The 20293-nt window shown below is 41.2% G+C and overlaps 2 protein-coding genes across 6 annotated transcripts; one reads left to right on the plus strand and one right to left on the minus strand.

Moving 5' to 3' along the window:
- Positions 1-703: 703 nt before the first annotated feature.
- Positions 704-7180, plus strand: fgl1b (fibrinogen like 1B). 3 transcript variants are annotated; one of them, XM_047379496.1, is made up of 9 exons: positions 704-849; positions 933-1028; positions 1874-2126; positions 3042-3201; positions 3325-3422; positions 5463-5551; positions 5641-5766; positions 5871-5935; positions 6034-7180. In XM_047379496.1, exons 1-9 carry the CDS (start codon positions 844-846, stop codon positions 6212-6214), a joined length of 1074 nt encoding a protein of 357 aa, XP_047235452.1. In that variant the 5' UTR covers positions 704-843; the 3' UTR covers positions 6215-7180. The 3 variants fall into 3 exon arrangements, with proteins under 3 accessions (XP_047235452.1, XP_047235453.1, XP_047235454.1); XM_047379497.1 differs by having other exon boundaries at positions 1898-2126; XM_047379498.1 differs by having other exon boundaries at positions 1976-2126.
- On the minus strand, positions 6790-15376 carry LOC124876586 (thrombospondin type-1 domain-containing protein 1). 3 transcript variants are annotated; one of them, XM_047379495.1, is made up of 9 exons: positions 15230-15376; positions 14230-14346; positions 12961-13355; positions 12208-12844; positions 10131-10292; positions 8640-9054; positions 8454-8556; positions 8025-8369; positions 6790-7913 (listed from the first exon to the last, which is right to left on the minus strand). In XM_047379495.1, the coding sequence occupies exons 2-9, from the start codon at positions 14327-14329 to the stop codon at positions 7254-7256; spliced, it is 2817 nt and encodes a 938-aa protein (XP_047235451.1). In that variant the 5' UTR covers positions 14330-14346; positions 15230-15376; the 3' UTR covers positions 6790-7253. The 3 variants fall into 3 exon arrangements, with proteins under 3 accessions (XP_047235451.1, XP_047235449.1, XP_047235450.1); XM_047379493.1 differs by having other exon boundaries at positions 8025-8556; XM_047379494.1 differs by lacking the exon at positions 15230-15376 and having other exon boundaries at positions 8025-8556; positions 14230-14461.
- Between the last annotated feature and the right edge of the window lie 4917 nt (positions 15377-20293).

Here is a 20293-nt window from a genome sequence, read left to right on the forward strand (position 1 = left end):
AAAAGTTAATAAAGATCCAGAATCTTCTGAGAGACACAGAAGTGTACATGGTAAGTTAAAAGTTAAATAAACAGTGGCCATCATACTGTAGTTACCTGACTTCAGTTCTATGAAAAATATATTTATATCTTTAATATTTTGTTGATTTGTGTATCTTAAACAGGTCCTAGCACATATATTTAGCCATCAAACCCAATTTGCAGTGTGGTGTGAATAATTTTAGGTAGTGCATACTGTATATCCTCAAGCAACAACAAGAACAACAGTTTCTTTGATTTTAGAAACTCCAATGGGTTATACACATTTTATTGTGTATTTTATTTTAATGACTTATTTCCCATGTTTTTTTCTTGTTTGCTGATGAACACTTGTCAGTTAGCAAATCATATGGTACTGTTAATATGTCTTATGTATGCAGCATTTTGATCAATCAACACTATTTTAAAAGGGCATATTGTAAAACTGAATTGGTTTGCAATATGACACCATTTCGCAGAATGTAAAAATCCTGATTCTATTTCTGATTCCAAGGCTGCATGATGTTAAAAGAAACTCGTACAAACAGCTCTACTGGAACAGTATGTAAGGAATGAAGTTTTCTGAGTACTTTATGTCCAACAGGACATGGTCAGCTCTTAGATCAGCTGTGATTTACAACCGCCGCCATCTTTGAGTAGCAAAATAAAAAAAAACTGGTCTGAGTTCAGGGTTTGTCGGGATTGTTCAGGTCTGAATCACCTAATGTGGACCATGCAGAACTAACCCCACCTTTAAATAATACTGACACGCTTCAGAGGTGAAAGAACACACAGTATAGAGAAAACAAAAAGGAAACGTTGTGAAATGAAGGTAGGCATGATGCAGTTTTGTTTCATAAAGAGTGTTTGATAACTATTAAATGTATACATAAAGTGTATTTTTTTTCATTACAGACAAATATTGCTGAAAGTGTGCTGCTTCTGAATCCTCTAGCAGTGTTGATGCTGCATCTGGTCTGCCCCACCATAGCAGCTCCTGGGCATCTTTATGTAAGTAATTTGCGCTGCTTTCTAAGAGGGATATACAGGGGTTGGACAATGAAACTGAAACACCTGGTTTTAGACCACAATAATTTATTAGTATGGTGTAGGGCCTCCTTTTGCGGACAATACAGCATCAATTTGTCTTAGGAATGACAATGTTTCACATTGTCCACAGCCCAAGATTTGTGCTCCTTGCACCATTGAAACCGACGTTCAGCATTGGCATGAGTGACCAAAGGTTTGGCTATAGCAGCCCGGCCGTGTATATTGACCCTGTGGAGCTCCCGACGGACAGTTCTCGTGGAAACAGGAGAGTTGAGGTGCACATTTAATTCTGCTGTGATTTGGGCAGCCATGGTTTTATGTTTTTTGGATACAATCCAGGTTAGCACCCGAACATCCCTTTTAGACAGCTTCCTCTTGCGTCCACAGTTAATCTTGTTGGATGTGGTTCGTCCTTCTTGGTGGTATGCTGACATTACCCTGGATACCGTGGCTCTTGATACATCACAAAGACTTGCGCAAGACGTGCACCAACAATTTGTCCTCTTTTGAACTCTGGTATGTCACCCATAATGTTGTGTGCATTTCAATATTTTGAGCAAAACTGTGCTCTTACCCTGCTAATTGAACCTTCACACTCTGCTTTTACTGGTGCAATGTGCCATCAATGAAGACTGGCTACCAGGCTGGTCCAATTTACCCATGAGACCTCCCACATTAAAATGACAGGTGTTTCAGTTTCATTGTCCAACCCCTGTACCTGTCTGTTATTGAATCAACATCTGATCATGCAAATGTCTGCATTTAAAAACATTTGCAATTTCAAACTGTAAGATTCCTAATTTAAGACAAGCGATGTTTGCGGACCAGAGACTGAAGATCTCAAGAGCAACATAAGGAAACTGAAGAATAAAGTGTTGATCATGACTTGGCTGGTTGAACATCTGCAGAAGCACAGATACTTCAGACCACTTCAGCTTGCTGTATCCGACAGTAAACCTCAGACTGACCCCTCCGTCGATGTAAAGCACAACAGCAGCTTGGACAAAGCAATGATGAAACCACTTCCACCAGCTGGAAATTTGATAGTCTATGACAAAGGTAAGAAAACAATTTAAAAAAAATCAATGTTCACAAAATTTGAAAACAGATTTTTCACTATTGTATATAAAATAATTTTTACATGGATTAGATTTTTTTACAAAATTACACTTAATTATTCTTTTAATTTAACCTATGTCCCTCATATTAATATTATTATTACCATTGTTAATGCTTTTTTTACTGTTTTTTTAAACTGGTTTTACTGTATTATTATTTTACATTTATAGTTATTAATATAATTATTATTATGTTATTATTATCACTCTATTGTTAAGATAGATGCACGGTGGCGCAGTTGGTAGCACTGTTGCCCTGCAGCAAGAAGGTCCTGGGTTCGATTCCCGACCGGGGGTCTTTCTGCATGGAGTTTGCATGTTCTCCCCGTGCATGCGAGGGTTCTCACCGGGTACTCCGGCTTCCTCCCACAGTCCAAAGACATGCTTGTTAGGTTAATTGGTCTCTCTAAATTGCCCTTAGGTGTATGAATGAGTGTGTGCGTGGTTGTTTGTGTGTTGCCCTGTGATGGACTGGCGACCTGTCCAGGGTGTACCCCGCCTCTCGCCCATAGACTGCTGGAGATAGGCACCAGCTTCCCCGTGACCCACTATGGAATAAGGGGTAGAAAATGACTGACTGACTGTTAAGATATAACCAGCCCATTAAAAAAAAGACTATTTAACAACAGCACACAAAACAAACAAAATAAAAACAAACCAACATATAATCAGACTTTTAAACAATAATTGACTAACCAACATTTTTCATTTACTTTATGTTATGCTTGATTTGTATTCACAAAAATAATAGGTTTTTCAGTTAACTTAAGTGACCCTTTTCACCTGAACAAGAAGCATTAAAAGTCATATATCACGAATTACAACTTTAAGATCTTTCTTGTGTTGTTTTTCCTAGACTGCTCTGAAGTGTTTGACAGACTGAGATCACCAAGCGGCTTTTACCGCATCAGACCCAAATTACACCAGGAGCCTTTTTTAGTCTACTGTGACATGGCGGATGGAGGAGGTTGGACGGTTTTTCAGAGGCGTCGACATGGAAAAGTTGACTTTAACAGGTACTGTACCTTACCACATAAATAGCTCATATACTTCATTTTGTGACAGAAAAAACAAAACTTTTACAGAGTCGATGCATCAGATTTGTCACAGGTAAAATATCTGTTCAATCCTTCTTTTAGAGACTGGGTGGACTACAAAGATGGTTTTGGAGACTTCAAGTTGTGGAATGATGAGTTTTGGTTGGGGAATGATCACATGAATTCTCTACTGTCAGAAGGTTAGAAACAATGACAATATCCTATCCATACAGTGGCTCTCAAAGCCTCACAACCCTGATGAAATGCCAGGTTTTGTGACATAAAAATGTGAAACCATGAAAAAAACATCTTGTCATTTACTTTATGTTAAAACAACATATAGTATATATGTCATACAATTTAACTGAAAAACAAATGTATGTGGCAAAAATAAAAAAGAAAAGCTGCAATAGCCTGATTGCGTAAGTGTGCACACCCATGAACTTGTTTCTTTATTAAAACACCCTTTTCATTAACAAATATTATTTCTTCTTCTTTTCCATGAATCCATTCCTTTGTTTATTGGAGTAATCTTGGACTAACTGTGATTCTAAAATATAAAATCCCTCATCATGTTCAGCTTTCTAGCAAGACCCTTTAGGGCCAAAAGTAACTTTTTTTTTTTTTTTACTTTTCATAAATTCATTCATCTTTACAAAAACACCCATTTCATCTGAAAATGTAACCCCTGGTGCTCCCAATGCATACTGTTTGGAATTGTGTCTCAAAAGTTTCATCAGACCAAAACACATTCTCCCAAAGGTTTTTAGCCTGGCCTAAATGTGTTCTTTGGAAGAAAAGGCTTCTGTCTTCATCCCTACTCTTTAGTCAATACATACAAAGAACACTGAAGATAGTTGACCAATGAGAAACACAACCAGTCCTTGAAAGATCTTCAGCTGCTTGATAATTACTGTCTGTCTCTCCCTAACCAGTTCCTGTCTTTTCCTTTCATCGTGTTTTGCAATGTCACTATTGCCACGTATTTTCTCCACTTACTTACTACTTACGTGACTGTTTTCACTTTTCCATTTTCACGATTATACCTTGATCCAGTGAGATAATTTTGAACCCAAACCTTGGCTTAAGCTAAAGGATGCAACTAAGCATTACATACTGTCGCCAATGGAAGGTGAAAACTTGATAACCCATTTTCCTTTGCAGTGACTGTCAGCCATTACCCAAGATTTTGAAAGCCTGCCGTACATTTCGACACAGTTTTACCAGGGTAATTTCATTTTCCCTGGTGCACACTTTCCCATATAAAAGGTCCTGGTCTGGGGGTAGGACTTCTAGATTATCCCGGGATTGCTAAGAGCAACAGTGATTGGTGGGCCCTTGCCCACAGTGTTTTGATTTCCGCTCACCCGTTATATTTAAGATCTTCGTGTTGTTGTTTTCCAGATCCAGGTTCTTCTGAGCGTTTTTCCAGTGGAAAACATTCAGCAGGACTTTGATTTGGCGACATGGAATGATATGATTGCAACAAAAAAGAAATTATAGTACCGCCATCTGCTGGACAAGAGGTGTAGTGCAGTTTTCATCACAACTTCCCCATACGTCATTAGGCCAATTTGAATTTTCCACAGTCTTTCAAAGTAGCACACAAAACCTGAGATTAATTTTACCCAGGTAAATAAATCCCAAGTATTTAAATCCTGGGACTTTTGGTAGAATAGAGGGCTAATTAGACTGATTGCTAATATTGTTTCAAAAGGTGGACAAAACAAAGTATTAGTTCCAGCCCACATTGCCTAAATCTATGTCCAATGGAGATGCTAAATTAAATAGCGACTGTTAATTTAAAATATAAAACATACAATATATAGAAATTTAGGTCTTTTGTAGCTAAATCAGACATAATCTGGAACACTAAAGGGCAGCAAAGGGTTTTCAGTATGACCTTTGGTATTCATCAACAGTCTTTAGCTGTGTGGTTGAGGCAAAATCGTTACCAGTTAGCTGGAGGTAAGAGTGTCCACACACATGCAACCAGGTTATTGCTGCATTCTGATGTTATTTTTTCATTTTAACAAATGTTTTTGTTTTTTTAGTTGAATTATACTTGATATTTGCACATTACAGTTTGGAAACGTGTTTAAAACAATTTCTCATGATTTTATTTTTTGAACGAACCACAAAACCTGGCAGTTTGACAGGGCTGTGTACACTTTTGGAATCTGCTGTTTTCCTAGGTGTTATGTCTGAAAAAAAATGCTTTTCTCTTTTTGCCTCTGCAGGCAATAACCTGGTGAAGATTGATCTCATGGACTGGCAAGGAAAGAGAAGTTATGCATTTTATGAAAACTTTAGGATCACAGATGAAGCTGTAATTACAAAAACATTTTATTATTTTTTATTGTGAGAAGCACCATAATCTCTTTAAACAGACAGGCCTTTTTCAAATTCCCCCTCTAGGATAAGTATCGTCTCCAGTATGGGCAGTACAGTGGGAAAGCTGGCGATGCTCTGACTGGTGGTGCGGGGATGGTGGAGCAGTGGTCTTCCTGCCTTAGTGGGATGCAGTTCAGCACTGGAGATCAGGTCAGCCATCTATATCCCCTTTTTTGAGTTTTTAAAGCGCTGCTAATAGTATTTTTGACTGTGCACAAATTATATAACGATGACATGATGATTTATGTTTTCAGGATAATGACCGCTTCCTTCAGGGAAGCTGTGCCAAGGAGAATCAGGCTGGTTGGTGGTTCAACAGGTATTATTTTCCTCAGTTTGGGCACTTTTAAAATGTGTTTCAAAATATATATACCGTCCACTGTCCCTTTAGGACTGTAAAATACTTTCTATCTGCAGGTGTCATGCAGCCAACCTAAATGGCAAGTTCTATCACAGGGGGAAGTACAAGGCTGAGTATGACAATGGTGTGGTGTGGGGGACATGGAAAGGCCTTTGGTATTCTCTTAGACACACCACCATGAAGGTGCGCCCTCTGTTTTATTTGGACATTGCAGGAAGTGGAGCAGGGGATATTTAAAAGTCATAGGTGACATATTGATCGAAGAGTAAAGAAAATGGGATGTTTTGCTTTTTCATATTTTAATTGATCCCTTTGCTTTCCCTCTTGAAAGTAATAGCTAATATCAACAGAACAGTGTTTTATATACTTTTTTCCAGTAAACATTTCTGTTAATTTAAAATTATCTGATATTAAAACAAACAGTATTTTAGCTACATTGCTTCACCAGTGTTCCTATTTAAAGTGACTTGCAAAAGTATTCATACTCCTTACTTTTTGTTTATACATTTTATCACATTACAACCACATTCTTCATATATTTCATTTGGATTATATGTGATTCAAAGAACACAAATTAGAGCATAGTAATGAAGTGAAAGAAAAGGATATGTGGTATTCAAAAATGTATAAATCTCACCCCATCCCTATGGTGAAACCTGGTGGTGAGGATTCTTCAGCAGGAACAGTGAAGCTACTCAGAGTTGATTGGAAGATGGATACCCGAAACGACTTGCTGCTTCAATTGCAGCAAAAGGTGGTAGTATTGAGGTCAGCGTTTCATTGCAAAAAAAAGCTTGAAAACCAAACCAAAATACTATAAAGTTTGTGGTTTTAATGTGAAAAAAATGTATACATAAAAAAAATATATATGTATATATTTATATATATATAAACACAATTCTTGTTTAATACTATAACCTGTGCACATATCATTAGAACTGCCCATTTCTACACAAATTAGAATCCCAATTTTAAAGGTCCCCGAGGAGCAGAAAATGCCATAATTCTTACTATAATAAACATTGTGACTTCACAGCATGACTAAAACTGTAGATTTAAAGTTTACATAAACCCTTTTTCTGTTGCATTTTGAATACTGTTGCTGATCTAGCTTGTGTTTGACCTTTGCAGAAAAGTGAAAAGGCTCATCATACCTGGGAAATGTTACAACCAATCTATAAAAAAATAAAATAAAAAAAATGAGTCGCTTGTTGTTCTACTTTTGTTTTTCTAACATATGAAAACATTTTAACATGGTAGTGCGATAACTGATTTTCTACTCATTCTCGTGTACAAAGACCGTGGACAGATCCAAGTCGAGCATCCTCTTTTCCGCCTCACTCAGCCTGTAAGGGGAGCCACCACTGAGGTTCTGGTCCCTAGACATTGGCAGAGAGTGGCACCAATCTTTCCTTTGATCAGATGATGAGACATTAAAGCTGGAGCTTCGCTGGCGTCCTTTGGCCCCAGAACAGGACTGAGCCTCTTTCAGTTTTCTAGCTAGGATGTTCCTCTGGATGGGCGATGGGCCTCGGCGGTTCCAGTTCTGCTCAGCCCACTCAGCTCGGCCTACACCCAGCTGGTTCACTTCCTGAGACCAGGGACGTGTAAGGGATGGACCGCCGATACCAGAGACCAACTCTGCAACTCTGCCTCCAGGGTCGGCAAGCCTCTTTCTTTCCCCAGTTCCACTAAAGTCTTTAGCATTTTTCTCAGATATTGAAAAGTTGTTTGTGTTTGTTCCAGTGTGTTTGACTTGATTATTACGTGAAGAAGCTGCTGTCTCCACCCAAGCCTTCCTCTGGTCATTACTCTGGGCTCTGGTTGTACTCCAGTCTGAGACTCTGTGCTCCGGGATGGGGTAAGAGGGGTGAGGCTGTCTCTCCCATTTCCCTTTGGTGGAAGAACTTCCTTCTGGACGTGTCCGAGATCCCACCTGAGAAGGACAAGGTGGATAAACATCTTAATTGATCCTGCATCAATACATTTCAGAATATATAAATTGGATAGAAAAGTAGATAAAAAGTAATAAATCTGGGTAGGTGACCTGGGTCATGCTCCTTTCTCTAAACTGCATGGACTGAGCTGAAGAAGTCGAAAGGAGTTTGGTGTCATTAAAGCTTGAGGTCCGTCTGAAGTTTGGATTCTTGTGGTAACTATTTCCTGGTGCTGCATCTCCTCCTCCCCTAAGACCTGGCATCTTACTCCTCTCTACCATCTCCACCCAGTCAGCCGTGCGATCACGCCATTTAGAGCTCCTCCCAGAGACAGAAGGAGGACCCAAAACTAATTCCACTCTAGGACTCAGTCTGTCTGATGTGACCCCCAATGTCTGTTGTGAAAGCTCAGACAAGGGAGTTGATGTACAAAAATGGCTTTGATTACCATTGTCCTGCAAACATAAAGGAAGAGTAGAACAAGCAAATCCAGTAGGTGAAGGAATTGGGGAGGTGGTGGGTGAGGCACACGATTCTACCACAGTGTCATGGACAGGGCTTGAAGAGACGTGGTACAGCTGCGTGGCCTCTTTTAACCCCTGCTTCTTCATCTCTTTCAGTTGTTGCTGAGCCAAGCGGTAGCTTTAGAGAATATGGTGTCTTGTTGAAATAAAAATGTGTGACAAGCTGATATAAAATATAACAAGAAATATGTTTGAACGTACCCAAATACTGGTGGCAACACCTTCTGACCTGTGGGAGACAGCCTTTCTGGATCCTGTGAAAGTGGGATCACCAGTGGCTGTGGTGAGAGAGGCTGAGCTCCCAGTGAGGGTCTCTCTTTCTGGGAAATGACTGCCCCTGATGGGCAATGACCATCAGATACGCTGGGCCTTTGGAGGCTGTGGCCACAGATGGAGGCCTCATCTGAAAGTTTGCGCCCCCCAGGTGAATGAACGGAGCCTCTGTGGACCGAGCTACACTGAGGAGTCTGGCAAAGCTTTCTCCACACAGACACCACAACAGTTGCCATAATCACTGCCAAGCAGAGGGAAATACCCAGAACCACAATCATGTTTCCACCAAGGGGGGATTCTCCGCCTGGTACAGAGTGCAGAGTTGGAGATGGAGAAGGTAACACTAAGGAAAAAAAAACAAACAAAAAAAAAACATTTACCTTAGGTACAACTTCCCTTCATTATTTAAAGTTGGAATAGAAGTGGGAACGGATGTGCAGTGCGGTAGGTAATAAATTAAACTCTCACAACTCTGGGCTCCAGTGTAGTAGTTACTAAAAATGGGGTCTGGACATAAAGTTATTTGGATAAAAACATCTTTATCCTATAAATGTCACAGCAGTATAAAAAATATACAAACATATTAAAAATACCCTGGTTTCTCGCCCCCTTTTTTCATCCATAACAGAAAATATACAAATTTACTAAAATTATTACATGTAGGTTTGTTTTTCTTTTTAGCAAGGTATTTAAATTAATTATTGAGATGATTAGTCATAAAATGTGTGAACCTCACATGTACTGTAATTTATTTGTGTGAAGTCTTTTTATTGTACTCTATTTCCATTATCTTTAGGTTTAAAGTTGTGGCCTTGTGACATTTATGAAATTTAAGATATATGACCTCAGTAAAACCAAAATAGTTCTAAGCAATCCTCTGTTGATAGATTTTTGGAGTCACATAAACGTGTTTTCTTACAATATCCTATTACAGAAAGTTACTTTAACTCCTCGGTTGCCAAGGCAAGTGTGAAATGTCCCCCAAGTGGGTCTGAACTGACACACAGTTAAAGCGAAATCTGCTGCTGCAGACGAATCTATATTATATCCTGAAAACACTGAGTACCAAATGACCAGAACTTCAGAGGGTAAAAGTAAGGATAGGTTGAAATGACTAGCACCTATGAAAAATATTACTTGTAAATCAGTAAAAACATTATACAGTCATATTCAATAGATTAGAAAATGCATTCTGATGAGGCTCATTTGTCAGATTAAAAGTACTTTTTTCAAAAAAAAACCTAGCTGGTTTGATGCTATTTGTATCATTATACTCACTCAAATTGACTTACCAGTAATGGACGTATGCTCAACCAATAGTCTTCTAGTGTAACCTTGTGGTTCAGAAGGTGAAAAGCTTGGAAACCACTGCTTTAGAGAATACATAATTGTGTCATAACCTGATTTGATAGAACTTACTGTTACAGTCCTCCAGGGAGCATAGAGACTGTTCCTTCATCATGCCAGTGCACTGCATGCCTTGCACACCAGAAGGCAGCAAACACTCACGTACTCTTTCCCTCACTCCCTCTCCACAACTCACACTGCAAACACTCCATGGTTGCCACGGCCCCCAAGATTCTGCAATTCAAATTTGAACACACATACAGATTCGTACAGTAAAAGCTTCAGGTTGGCTACATCACATTTTCTACAGTGACTTTTAAACTTCTCAAGAAGGATTATGGTAGTGTAGAATGAAGTGTTGAAGAAAATCACAATGTCTAATTTTGTGTACTGCACTCATAAGCTCTATTGATACTGTTTTTAAGGCTTGGTTTAAACCTCAGCTGCATGGAAAACAATAACGATCTCTTACTTTACTTTTCTTTATATTAGATATTTGTGTGTTACAATACAGCATCTTGAACAAACATGTGAGCAAGTCAAACTTTCTTCCTCTATGAGGCCATTTTAGGTTTATCAGGCAGAATGAGGAACCAATGAGCAATTGCTTTTGACAAATAAGATATTTTACCATTTTATTGTAGGTCTGTCTGACTGACTGACTAGCAACCTCGTAACAGGTCTTCATCCAGGATTGTCCTGCATTTAGTTGCATCGATCTTCCCTTCAACTGTCACCAGCTTCCCTGTTCATGCTGGAGAAAAATATCCCCATAGCATAATGCAGCCCCCACCGTGTTTCTGTGTGGGGATGGTGTGTTAAGTTTAATGCACAGTGTTGGCTATCTGCTAAATAATGCTTTGCATGTAGACTAAAAAGGGTAATTTTGCTCTCATCTAACCAGAAAACTTCTGACATCTGCTTTGTCCCCTACATAAATAGTGGGAAACTAAAAACTGAACTTATTATTGCTTTCTTTTAAATATAGCTTTCTTCTTGCCTCTCCACTAGTAAGGACAGTTACGTCCTGTCAACCTATTATCCCACCTGAGCTCTCTGAGATGTCTGCTGCTCCTCCTGGTTTACAATTGAGCTTCTTGGCTGTATGCTTAACCAATAGTCTTCCAGTGTTACTTTGTGGTTCAGAAGGTGAAAAGCTTGGAAACCACTGCTTACATAATTGTGTAATAACCTGATTTGACAGAACTTACTGCCACAGTCCTCCGGGAAGCATAGAGACTGTTCTTTCATCATGCCAGTGCACTGCATGCCTCATACACCAGAGGCTGCTTCCTTTTCCAGCCTGTCAGTTTAGATGGACAGCTTTTTATTGGTAGGTTTCAAGCAAAGCAAAGTCCCACCACACTTCAACAGGATGTTTGCGATGTGTGTTAAAGGCGCCAGTTGATGTTTGTCTGTCACTTTTGCCCCTTGCAGTTATGCCATACTTTTTTCTATTTTTGAATGATGAATTGAACAGTGGTGTGAGAGGTGATCAAAGCTTGGGATATTGTTTTATAGCCTAACTCTGCTTTACGCTTCTCCACATCTTTGTCCCCAACCTATCTGCAGTCTTCATGCTGTTTGTTAAAAAAAACTTTCCCTACCAAACCTCTGAGGCATTTACAGAACATCTGAATTTATACTCAGGTTAAATTGCGAGCAGTTAATTAGGTCATGGTCTAATTTGGTGACTAATGAACACAACTCGTCACTCTAGATCGTATTTAGAGTAAAGCTTGGTTAATGCAAACGGATCCCACACTTTTCAGATTTGTATTTGTAAAAAACACAAAAACCATTTATCGCTTTCTTCACGTGAGTTTGTCTATTATATAATTCACAGTAAAATAGCTTGAAGTTTGTGGTTTGAATAGTTTTGGAAAGCACCGCCTCAATGATGAATGTTGTGTTTGCAATTGTTGTAACCAATACACTTTCAGCTCATTCATATTTACAAGCTATAAAAGTGTATCCATGCAATTTCTTTAAAATATTTGGGTTATTACAAGGTTTTTGGCTGGCAGCTGAGTTTTAGGTGCTGCATGAGTTAACCTTCAACCGACACAGCTAAGCTATAGAAAGAAATTCTGTTATTTTTAGTTCATATAGCAGTGAAACATGCCTTCATCAATCAATTAAATCTCACCTGTACTTCTGTAAACCACCAGACATGTATGTGCTGGACTAGGGGAGCGACTGACGTTGAAAACAAAGCGGAAGCAGTACTTATGTCTTCCTGGGTAAAAAACAGAGCAGTTGAATTCAGTCTCATTTTCCTCTTCTGTGAGCCAGTTAAATGCCATCGGAGAAGAAGAAGATTCCTCTGGTCCAAACCCCATCACAGGGGAGGTACTATCAACCCCCCTTCCTAGACCTGCATTATACAGCAGTATTTTCCCATTGACATGAGTACATGGTGGGGTTATCATCTTAACAGTCATTGTGCCCATGCAACCACTTTTATAGGCATTTACGTTGTCCACAAGTAGTTTGTAGGAGAAAATACGGGACAGATAAAGAGGTCCAGAGGTCTTTACTTCTTGGACTGTATGAGGGGATTCTAGAGCCACTCTTATGAAGTCTCTCTCAGTGAAGGGGAAAGCACAGGGTAGCTCAACACTCTGCGAACGAAGGGGCTTGATCGGTTTCCGTGTTTGGGCTCGAACTTTGTCAATGGTGTTTCGTCCTACCTGGTTGTGTTCCATGTAACTCACTTCTAAAAAGAGGGCAGGGTCAGTGACGCTGGAGCAAGTCTGAAAGTGTTCATTAGTGGATAACCCAACCTGGAAAGAACCAATAAAAGACGTGAATACAATTCATTATGTTTTTTCTGATCATTCCACAGTAAATAAGCAAAATAATATTTAATAAATTTGACAAATAGATTTTATTGTCTTGCCTGAAAATATTCGGAATGGTTTCCTGCTCTTTCCACAGAAATGTGAAAAGTGGGCCACTGCACTTGCAGTTCAGAGCTCCACCAGGAGGCTGAGCTCTCCGTGCTGCTGACATCCGTTCTGTTAGCATGAGAAACAGCAGTGATGCTGGTCTGCCTCAGCAGGAAGCGGAAAGTTCCTGCATACAGGAAGCAGGAACAATTGAACTCCTCCCTACCGACCAGTTTGTTGCTGGGGAGGGTCCTGGACAGAACTGAGGTATTGGTTTCCATGTTGACTAGAGAGAGGCTTATGTTGCTGATGGTGTTGTTTTTGGATTTGGCGTTGAAGTCCACAAATACACTCCCGTTACTAAGGGCAACATGGAATGAGGGCCATATGCTGAGCCCTGCAATAGCTACCAGAAAGAGAGTATAAAATTAAAGAAAAAAATATTTAGAATAAGTTGACCACCTTTGCATTGCTGCTAAAAGAGACCATTTATTTTCCAAGATTGGATGATTTTACAAGATACAACTTTAGTCATTTTTACAACAAAGAAATGATGCACACTTTTATATGGATATAGATATATATAGATATATACAGATATAGATATGTATATACACAGGTTGCTGAGAAATCACACGCTTTGTGCAGTCATTGACAGGGTTCTCGAATTATTCTAGCTCAATAAATGACCACTCTTCTTGGCATAATTGATAGAGGTTCATTTAAATTGTTTGCTTTCCCACCATAGAACATCCACATCCACATTTTTAGATAAAATTTTGGTTGAGGTTTGCTTTACCTATTCCAAAAGCAGCTGTAATGTGTTTTTTGACAATCACTATCTTGTTGGAGCATCCAATTGAAATCAGAAATCACAAATGGCTGAGAAGGTCCTGACCAAGAAAGAAGCCCCATGCTCCAAAATTGATAGCTTCAACTATTTGCTCCTGCTCCAATGGTCAAACCAGAAGCCTTCTGGTAAAATATTCTATGATAAAATGAGAAAGACTGAACTAGTTGGCAACAACGGCAGGAATTATGTTTGTAAGAGTCGATGAGAGGCTTCACACCTGCAATAATACAGATGTGCTTTGCTTAATGTAAATTACTGTGAACACATGGCTCAAATGCAAATTAACTTAATATGTTGCCTATCTAAAGTAAAGAAAGAAATACGTGCAAATAATGCAACAATCAATTTAAGCTAGCACAGGTTAAAACAACAATTTTAGATAAAAATCCAGCATTATAATCAAGATGATAGTCTTTGCAACACTCACCATATCCTACGAGCACCAGAAGGAAGAGCAGCGGCGAGACAGCCTGTGGCATTCCGATGTCTGTGTCCCTTCTTCCTTCTACACCACATGACCATCTCATCCCATCAACGTTCACATCTACAAATCACAAATCAAAAATTAAATTTGTTTGGAAAAACATAATCATTCACAAAGGCTGCAGTCTCAAAAGGACAAAGACATTGAAAAAGTGTTGTCTTTCTACTGAGCTATGAAAAACAGGAAGCTTGTAGTATGAAACAATAAACACAAGTTTTCTGCATTTTTAGGTTGGTCCTCCTCTTCCTTTAATCCTCACAATGGGTACAAGGAGTTGTCGTCATCACAGAGCTTAGGTTCCTTTGGATGGCTTTGTTCATAACAAAGAGTGACATTCTTTTTATGGGTGACTGCAGATGTTCTCTGATGTTTAAATAAAAGTAGTTTATTTTAGGTCAGGCTACTGATTTAAGCCCCATCATATCTCGAAATAACATGATGGCATTTCAGAATTAATTGTTTTACACTGAAATGGCAGTGAGATTAAAAAACATTTCAGTGGAAATCAATGGGGCATATTGATAAGGTGAGGGACAATGTGACACTACATAAAAATACTACTTCAGTAAAATCAAAGGTTTGTTGCTTGTCTTAGAGATATCCAAGACTCCCATCACCGCAAGTATTTGGTTCAAAACATGTTGAGTTTTTCTTATGGAGTCTGGAATAGAGGTTATTAAATGTAGAACATGAATAAAAATCTCTAACCAACACACATTGAATTCTAGGAGCTTTCAGTCAGTTTGCCCTAATAGGCTACATGAGTCATTTCACCGTTAAAACACAACATGCAGCCCTGGATCTTTTAAACACTGCAATACCAATAAAGTCAAACCATAAACTATGCTTTACGCGCGAGCTATAGTAAACCTGAATATTAGGCTAAGTCTAAGTCATTTACACGTTTATAGTGCCCGAACGTGGGAAATAATGTTGTACTTACCTATCTTGTTTGCGCAGTGCTCCTAATTCCGCGCCAATTTCTTTCGCACAGCAGCAACCACGGTAAAATAATGTTTCCCTTCTGCGTTTTCACCGACGACCAGCGGTCCAGATCAAAGGGAACTTTGAAGCGCGAGAGTGTTTGAGTTTAGGAGCGCGTGCCATACGCCCGTAGTCACTTGACATTTAAAAGCAGGGCGCGTTCATTTAATATGTGCTCAGATTTATTTTTATTTAATATGTGTTTAAACCATACTTGAAATGAAATGTTAATAACAGGGGATTACTGAACGTACAGGTTATGGAAGGCCATAAGTGCCACATTCCAACAAATAAAAATAAAAATATAATGGTATCTGAAAAAAAAAAAAACAATCCGAGACAACAAAAATAAATGTATTTAAGTGTCAGTTTACAAACTAATTATTCATAATCACATTTCAATATCTCTCAAAATCTCATGGTTTTTATGTTGCCATGCACCATGAAATAAATCAAACTACTGTGGTTTATCAAATAAACATACATCTGAATGACTGTGCACAGCATGTCAACTTCATTCTGTAATCAAAGTCCTGCCAAGTGATTACCTTTAGGGGCTAAAAGTGTGCTAATTTAATAAATAAATAATAATGTATTTAATATTTAACAGATTTTTAAATAATAATTACTGTATTTACAAAAAATCTAACTATTTAACTATTTGTTTAATTAATTAAATTAATTGCTGGTACTTCACCACAGCTAAATGCAGAAAAGATAAATAAAAAAAAAAAAGAAGAAAATGGTCTTCATGACAAGAGAAGATGGCGCCGCAGATGGTCGCCTCGGCGTGTTGGTGCGCATTGTTTTGTTTTGTTTTTTGCTTTAAAACGGTCTTCTGTGATGGTACCCGGAGCTCTCTCACCAGAGAAGAACTCATGAACATCAGGGCTACTACACCAGAGGAGTTATTTCCCACTTTTCTGCCTACTGCTCTGGAATTTATGGACATTCTGGTCAAAGGTGCGCTCACCTTTGTTCACGCGGTGAAACGCCGGAAGAGAGGGAAACGGGCTGGGGTGCTGGTACGTCTTCGCCAGCGTGGACTACGAACACCGTTACCTGGAATATTTCTCTCTAACGTGCGCTCACTTCCCAACAAAATGGAGGAACTACAACTGTTGTTGGGGAAAAACAGGGACTTTTATTCATCGGCAGTTTTGTGCTTCACGGAGACGTGGCTGTGTGGATTAATACCGGACTCTGCGCTGCAGCTGGCAGGATTCCAGCTCTACAGAGCGGACAGAGACACGGAACTCTCCGGCAAAGCGAAAGGTGGAGGAATCTGTTTTTACCTCAACAGTGGTTGGTGCAACGACGTGACAGTGATTCAGCAGCACTGTTCTCCAGACCTGGAAGCCTTCATCTTAAACTGTAAGCCTTTCTATTCCCCCCGTGAGTTCGCTTCGTTCATCCTGGTCGGTGTTTACATCCCGCCGCAAGCTAACGTGCAGGTCGCACAGCGCATGCTCGCCGACCAGATACTGAGTGTGGAGCGGACCAACCCGGACTCCTTAGTTATCGTCGTTGGCGACTTTAACAAAGGTAATCTGACCCACGAACTCCCCAAATATAGACAGTTTATAAAATGTCCGACCAGAGAGGACAACATTCTGGATCACTGTTACACCACCATCAGAGACGCTTATCACGCCGTCCCACGTGCTGCACTGGGCCAATCCGACCACATCATGGTCCACCTGATTCCTGCATACAGGCAGAAACTAAAGCTCTGCAAACCTGTTGTGAGGACGACAAGGAAGTGGAGCAGTGAGGCTGTGGAGAATCTCCAGGCGTGTTTAGGCTGTACAGACTGGGATGTGTTCAGGACTACTACCAACAGTCTGGACGAGTACACAGAGGCTGTGACTTCCTACATCAGCTTCTGTGAGGACAGCTGTGTACCATCATACACCAGGGTGAGTTACAACAACGACAAACCCTGGTTCACAGCTAAACTCAGAAGGTTAAGACTGGATAAGGAAAAGGCCTTCAGGAGTGGGGACAAAGACATATACAGAGAGGCAAAGTACAAGTTTGGCAAGGCAGTGAAAGAGGCCAAACGACTGTACTCTGAGAAGCTCCAAAACCAGTTCTCAGCCAACGACTCTGCGTCTGTCTGGAAAGGGCTCAAGCAAATCACCAACTACAAGCCGAAAGCCCCCCACTCCATCAACGACCGACGCCTCGCCAACGACCTGAACGAGTTCTACTGCCGCTTTGAAAGACAAAGGGACAGTCCTGCAACCATCTCCCACGACGCCCCCCAACAGCTGCAGCCACAATCCACCACCCCCATCTCTCCAACCTCAAGAGGGGCCTTGGCACCTCCAACCCCCACCCTGAAGTTCCCCCCCACCAGCCCCCTACCCACGCCGAGGACGGCTCTTTCCATCCAGGAGAGGGACGTCAACAAACTCTTCAGGAGACAGAACCCCCGGAAAGCTGCTGGTCCGGATTCTGTCTCACCAGCCAGCCTGAAGCACTGCGCTGATCAGCTGTCTCCAGTCTTCACAGACATTTTTAACACCTCACTGGGACATGTCATGTGCCAGCCTGCTTCAAGTCCTCCACCATCGTCCCTGTTCCCAAGAAGCCAAGGACCACAGGGCTTAATGACTTCAGACCCGTCGCCCTGACCTCTGTGGTGATGAAGTCCTTTGAGCGCCTTGTGCTCTCACACCTAAAAGACATCACCGACCCCCTCCTTGACCCCCTGCAGTTTGCCTACAGAGCCAACAGGTCTGTAGATGATGCAGTCAACCTAGCCCTTCACTTCATCCTCCGGCACCTGGACTCCACAGGAACCTACGCCAGGATCCTGTTTGTGGATTTCAGCTCTGCCTTCAACACCATCGTCCCAGTTCTGCTACAGGAGAAGCTCTCCCAGCTGAGTGTGCCCGACTCCACCTGCAGGTGGATCACTGACTTCCTGTCTGACAGGAAGCAGCGCGTGAGGCTGGGGAAGCACGTCTCTGACTCCCTGACCATCAGCACCGGTTCCCCCCAAGGCTGTGTTCTCTCTCCTCTGCTCTTCTCCCTGTACACCAACAGCTGCACCTCCAGTCACCAGTCTGTCAAGCTTCTGAAGTTTGCGGACGACACCACCCTGATCGGACTCATCTCTGATGGTGATGAGTCTGCGTACAGATGGGAGGTGGACCATCTGTTGGACTGGTGCAGCCAGAACAACCTTGAGCTCAACGCTCTAAAGACAGTGGAGATGGTTGTGAACTTCAGGCAGAACCCAGCCCCACCTGCCCCCATCACCCTCTGTGACTCCACAATTGACACTGTGGAATCTTTCCGCTTCCTGGGAACCATCATCTCCCAGGATCTCAAGTGGGAGCCAAACATCAGTTCCCTCATCAAGAAAGCCCAGCAGAGGATGTTCTTCCTGCGGCAGCTGAAGAAATTCAACCTGCCAAAGACTATGATGGTGCACTTCTACACAGCCATCATTGAGTCCATCCTCACCTCCTCCATCACCATCTGGTACGCCGCTGCTACAGCCAAGGATAAGGGCAGGCTGCAGCGTGTCATTCGGTCTGCTGAGAAGGTGATTGGCTGCAGTCTACTGTCGCTCCAGGAACTGTACACCTCCAGGACCCTGAAGCGGGCAGGGAAGATTCTGGCTGATCCCTCCCACCCCGGTCACAGACTCTTTGAGACTCTCCCCTCTGGCAGGAGGCTGCGGTCCATCCGGACCAAAACCTCACGCCACAAGAACAGTTTTTTCCCATCTGCCACCAGCCTGGTTAACAAAGCCCGGAAACCACCCTGACACTGTCCCTTTCCCCCACACCCCCCTTTTTTTGCTGACAGGACACCTGTAACCTGTAACTCTATGTGTTACATTAACGCTCAGCTTGGACTCCTGCTTTACTTGCACTGCTTTACTTGCACAATGATCACCTGCACTGTTGTATTGCTCTTGCATCTTATACTGCTCTATATTTACTCTCACTCACTTAAAACTGTGCACATATATTTATATTATATTGTAGATATGTTTATACTGTTTAATTTGTACTGTATTGCACCGACTACGCCAAAACAAATTCCTTGTATGTCCAAAAACGTACTTGGCAATAAAGCTTTTCTGATTCTGATTCTGATTCTGAACACACCAGGCAGGTCCGAGATACTGTTGTAGAGAAGTTTAAAGCCGGATTTGGATACAAAAAGATTTCCCAAGCTTTAAACATCCCAAGGAGCACTGTGCAAGCAATCACATTGAAATGGAAGGAGTATCAGACCACTGCAAATCTACCAAGACCCGGCCGTCCCTCTAAACTTTCATCTTGAACAAGGAGAAGACTGATCAGAGATGCAGCCAAGAGGCCCATGATCACTCTGGATGAACTGCAGAGATCTACAGCTGAGGTGGGAGAGTCTGTCCATAGGACAACAATCAGTCGTACACTGCACAAATCTTGCCTTTATGGAAGACTGACAAGAAGAAAGCCATTTCTCAAAGATATCTATAAAAAGTCTTGTTTAAAGTTTGCCACAAGCCACCTGGGAGACACACCAAACATGTAGAAGAAGGTGCTCTGGTCAGATAAAACCAAAATCGAACTGTTTGGCCACAATGCAAAACGATATGTTTGGAGTAAAAGCATCACAGCTCATCCCCCTGAACACACCATTCCCACTGTCAAACATGGTGGTGGCAGCATCATGGTTTGGGCCTGCTTTTCGTCAGCAGGGACTGGGAAGATGGTCAACATTGATGGGAAGATGGATGGGGCCAAATACAGGACCATTCTGGAAGAAAACCTGTTGGAGTCTGCAAGAGACCTGAGACTGGGACAGAGATTTATCTTCCAACAAGACAATGATCCAAAACATAAAGCCAAATCTACAATGGAATGGTTCACAAATAAACGTATCCAGGTGTTGGAATGGAAAGTCCAGACCTGAATCCAATTCAGAATCTGTGGAAAGAGCTAAAGACTGCTGTTCACGAATGCTCTCCATCCAACCTCACTGAGCTCGAGCTGTTTTGCAAGGAGGAATG

The sequence above is a fragment of the Girardinichthys multiradiatus genome, chromosome 11 (assembly GCF_021462225.1).
Source record: "Girardinichthys multiradiatus isolate DD_20200921_A chromosome 11, DD_fGirMul_XY1, whole genome shotgun sequence".
Lineage (NCBI taxonomy): Eukaryota > Metazoa > Chordata > Actinopteri > Cyprinodontiformes > Goodeidae > Girardinichthys > Girardinichthys multiradiatus.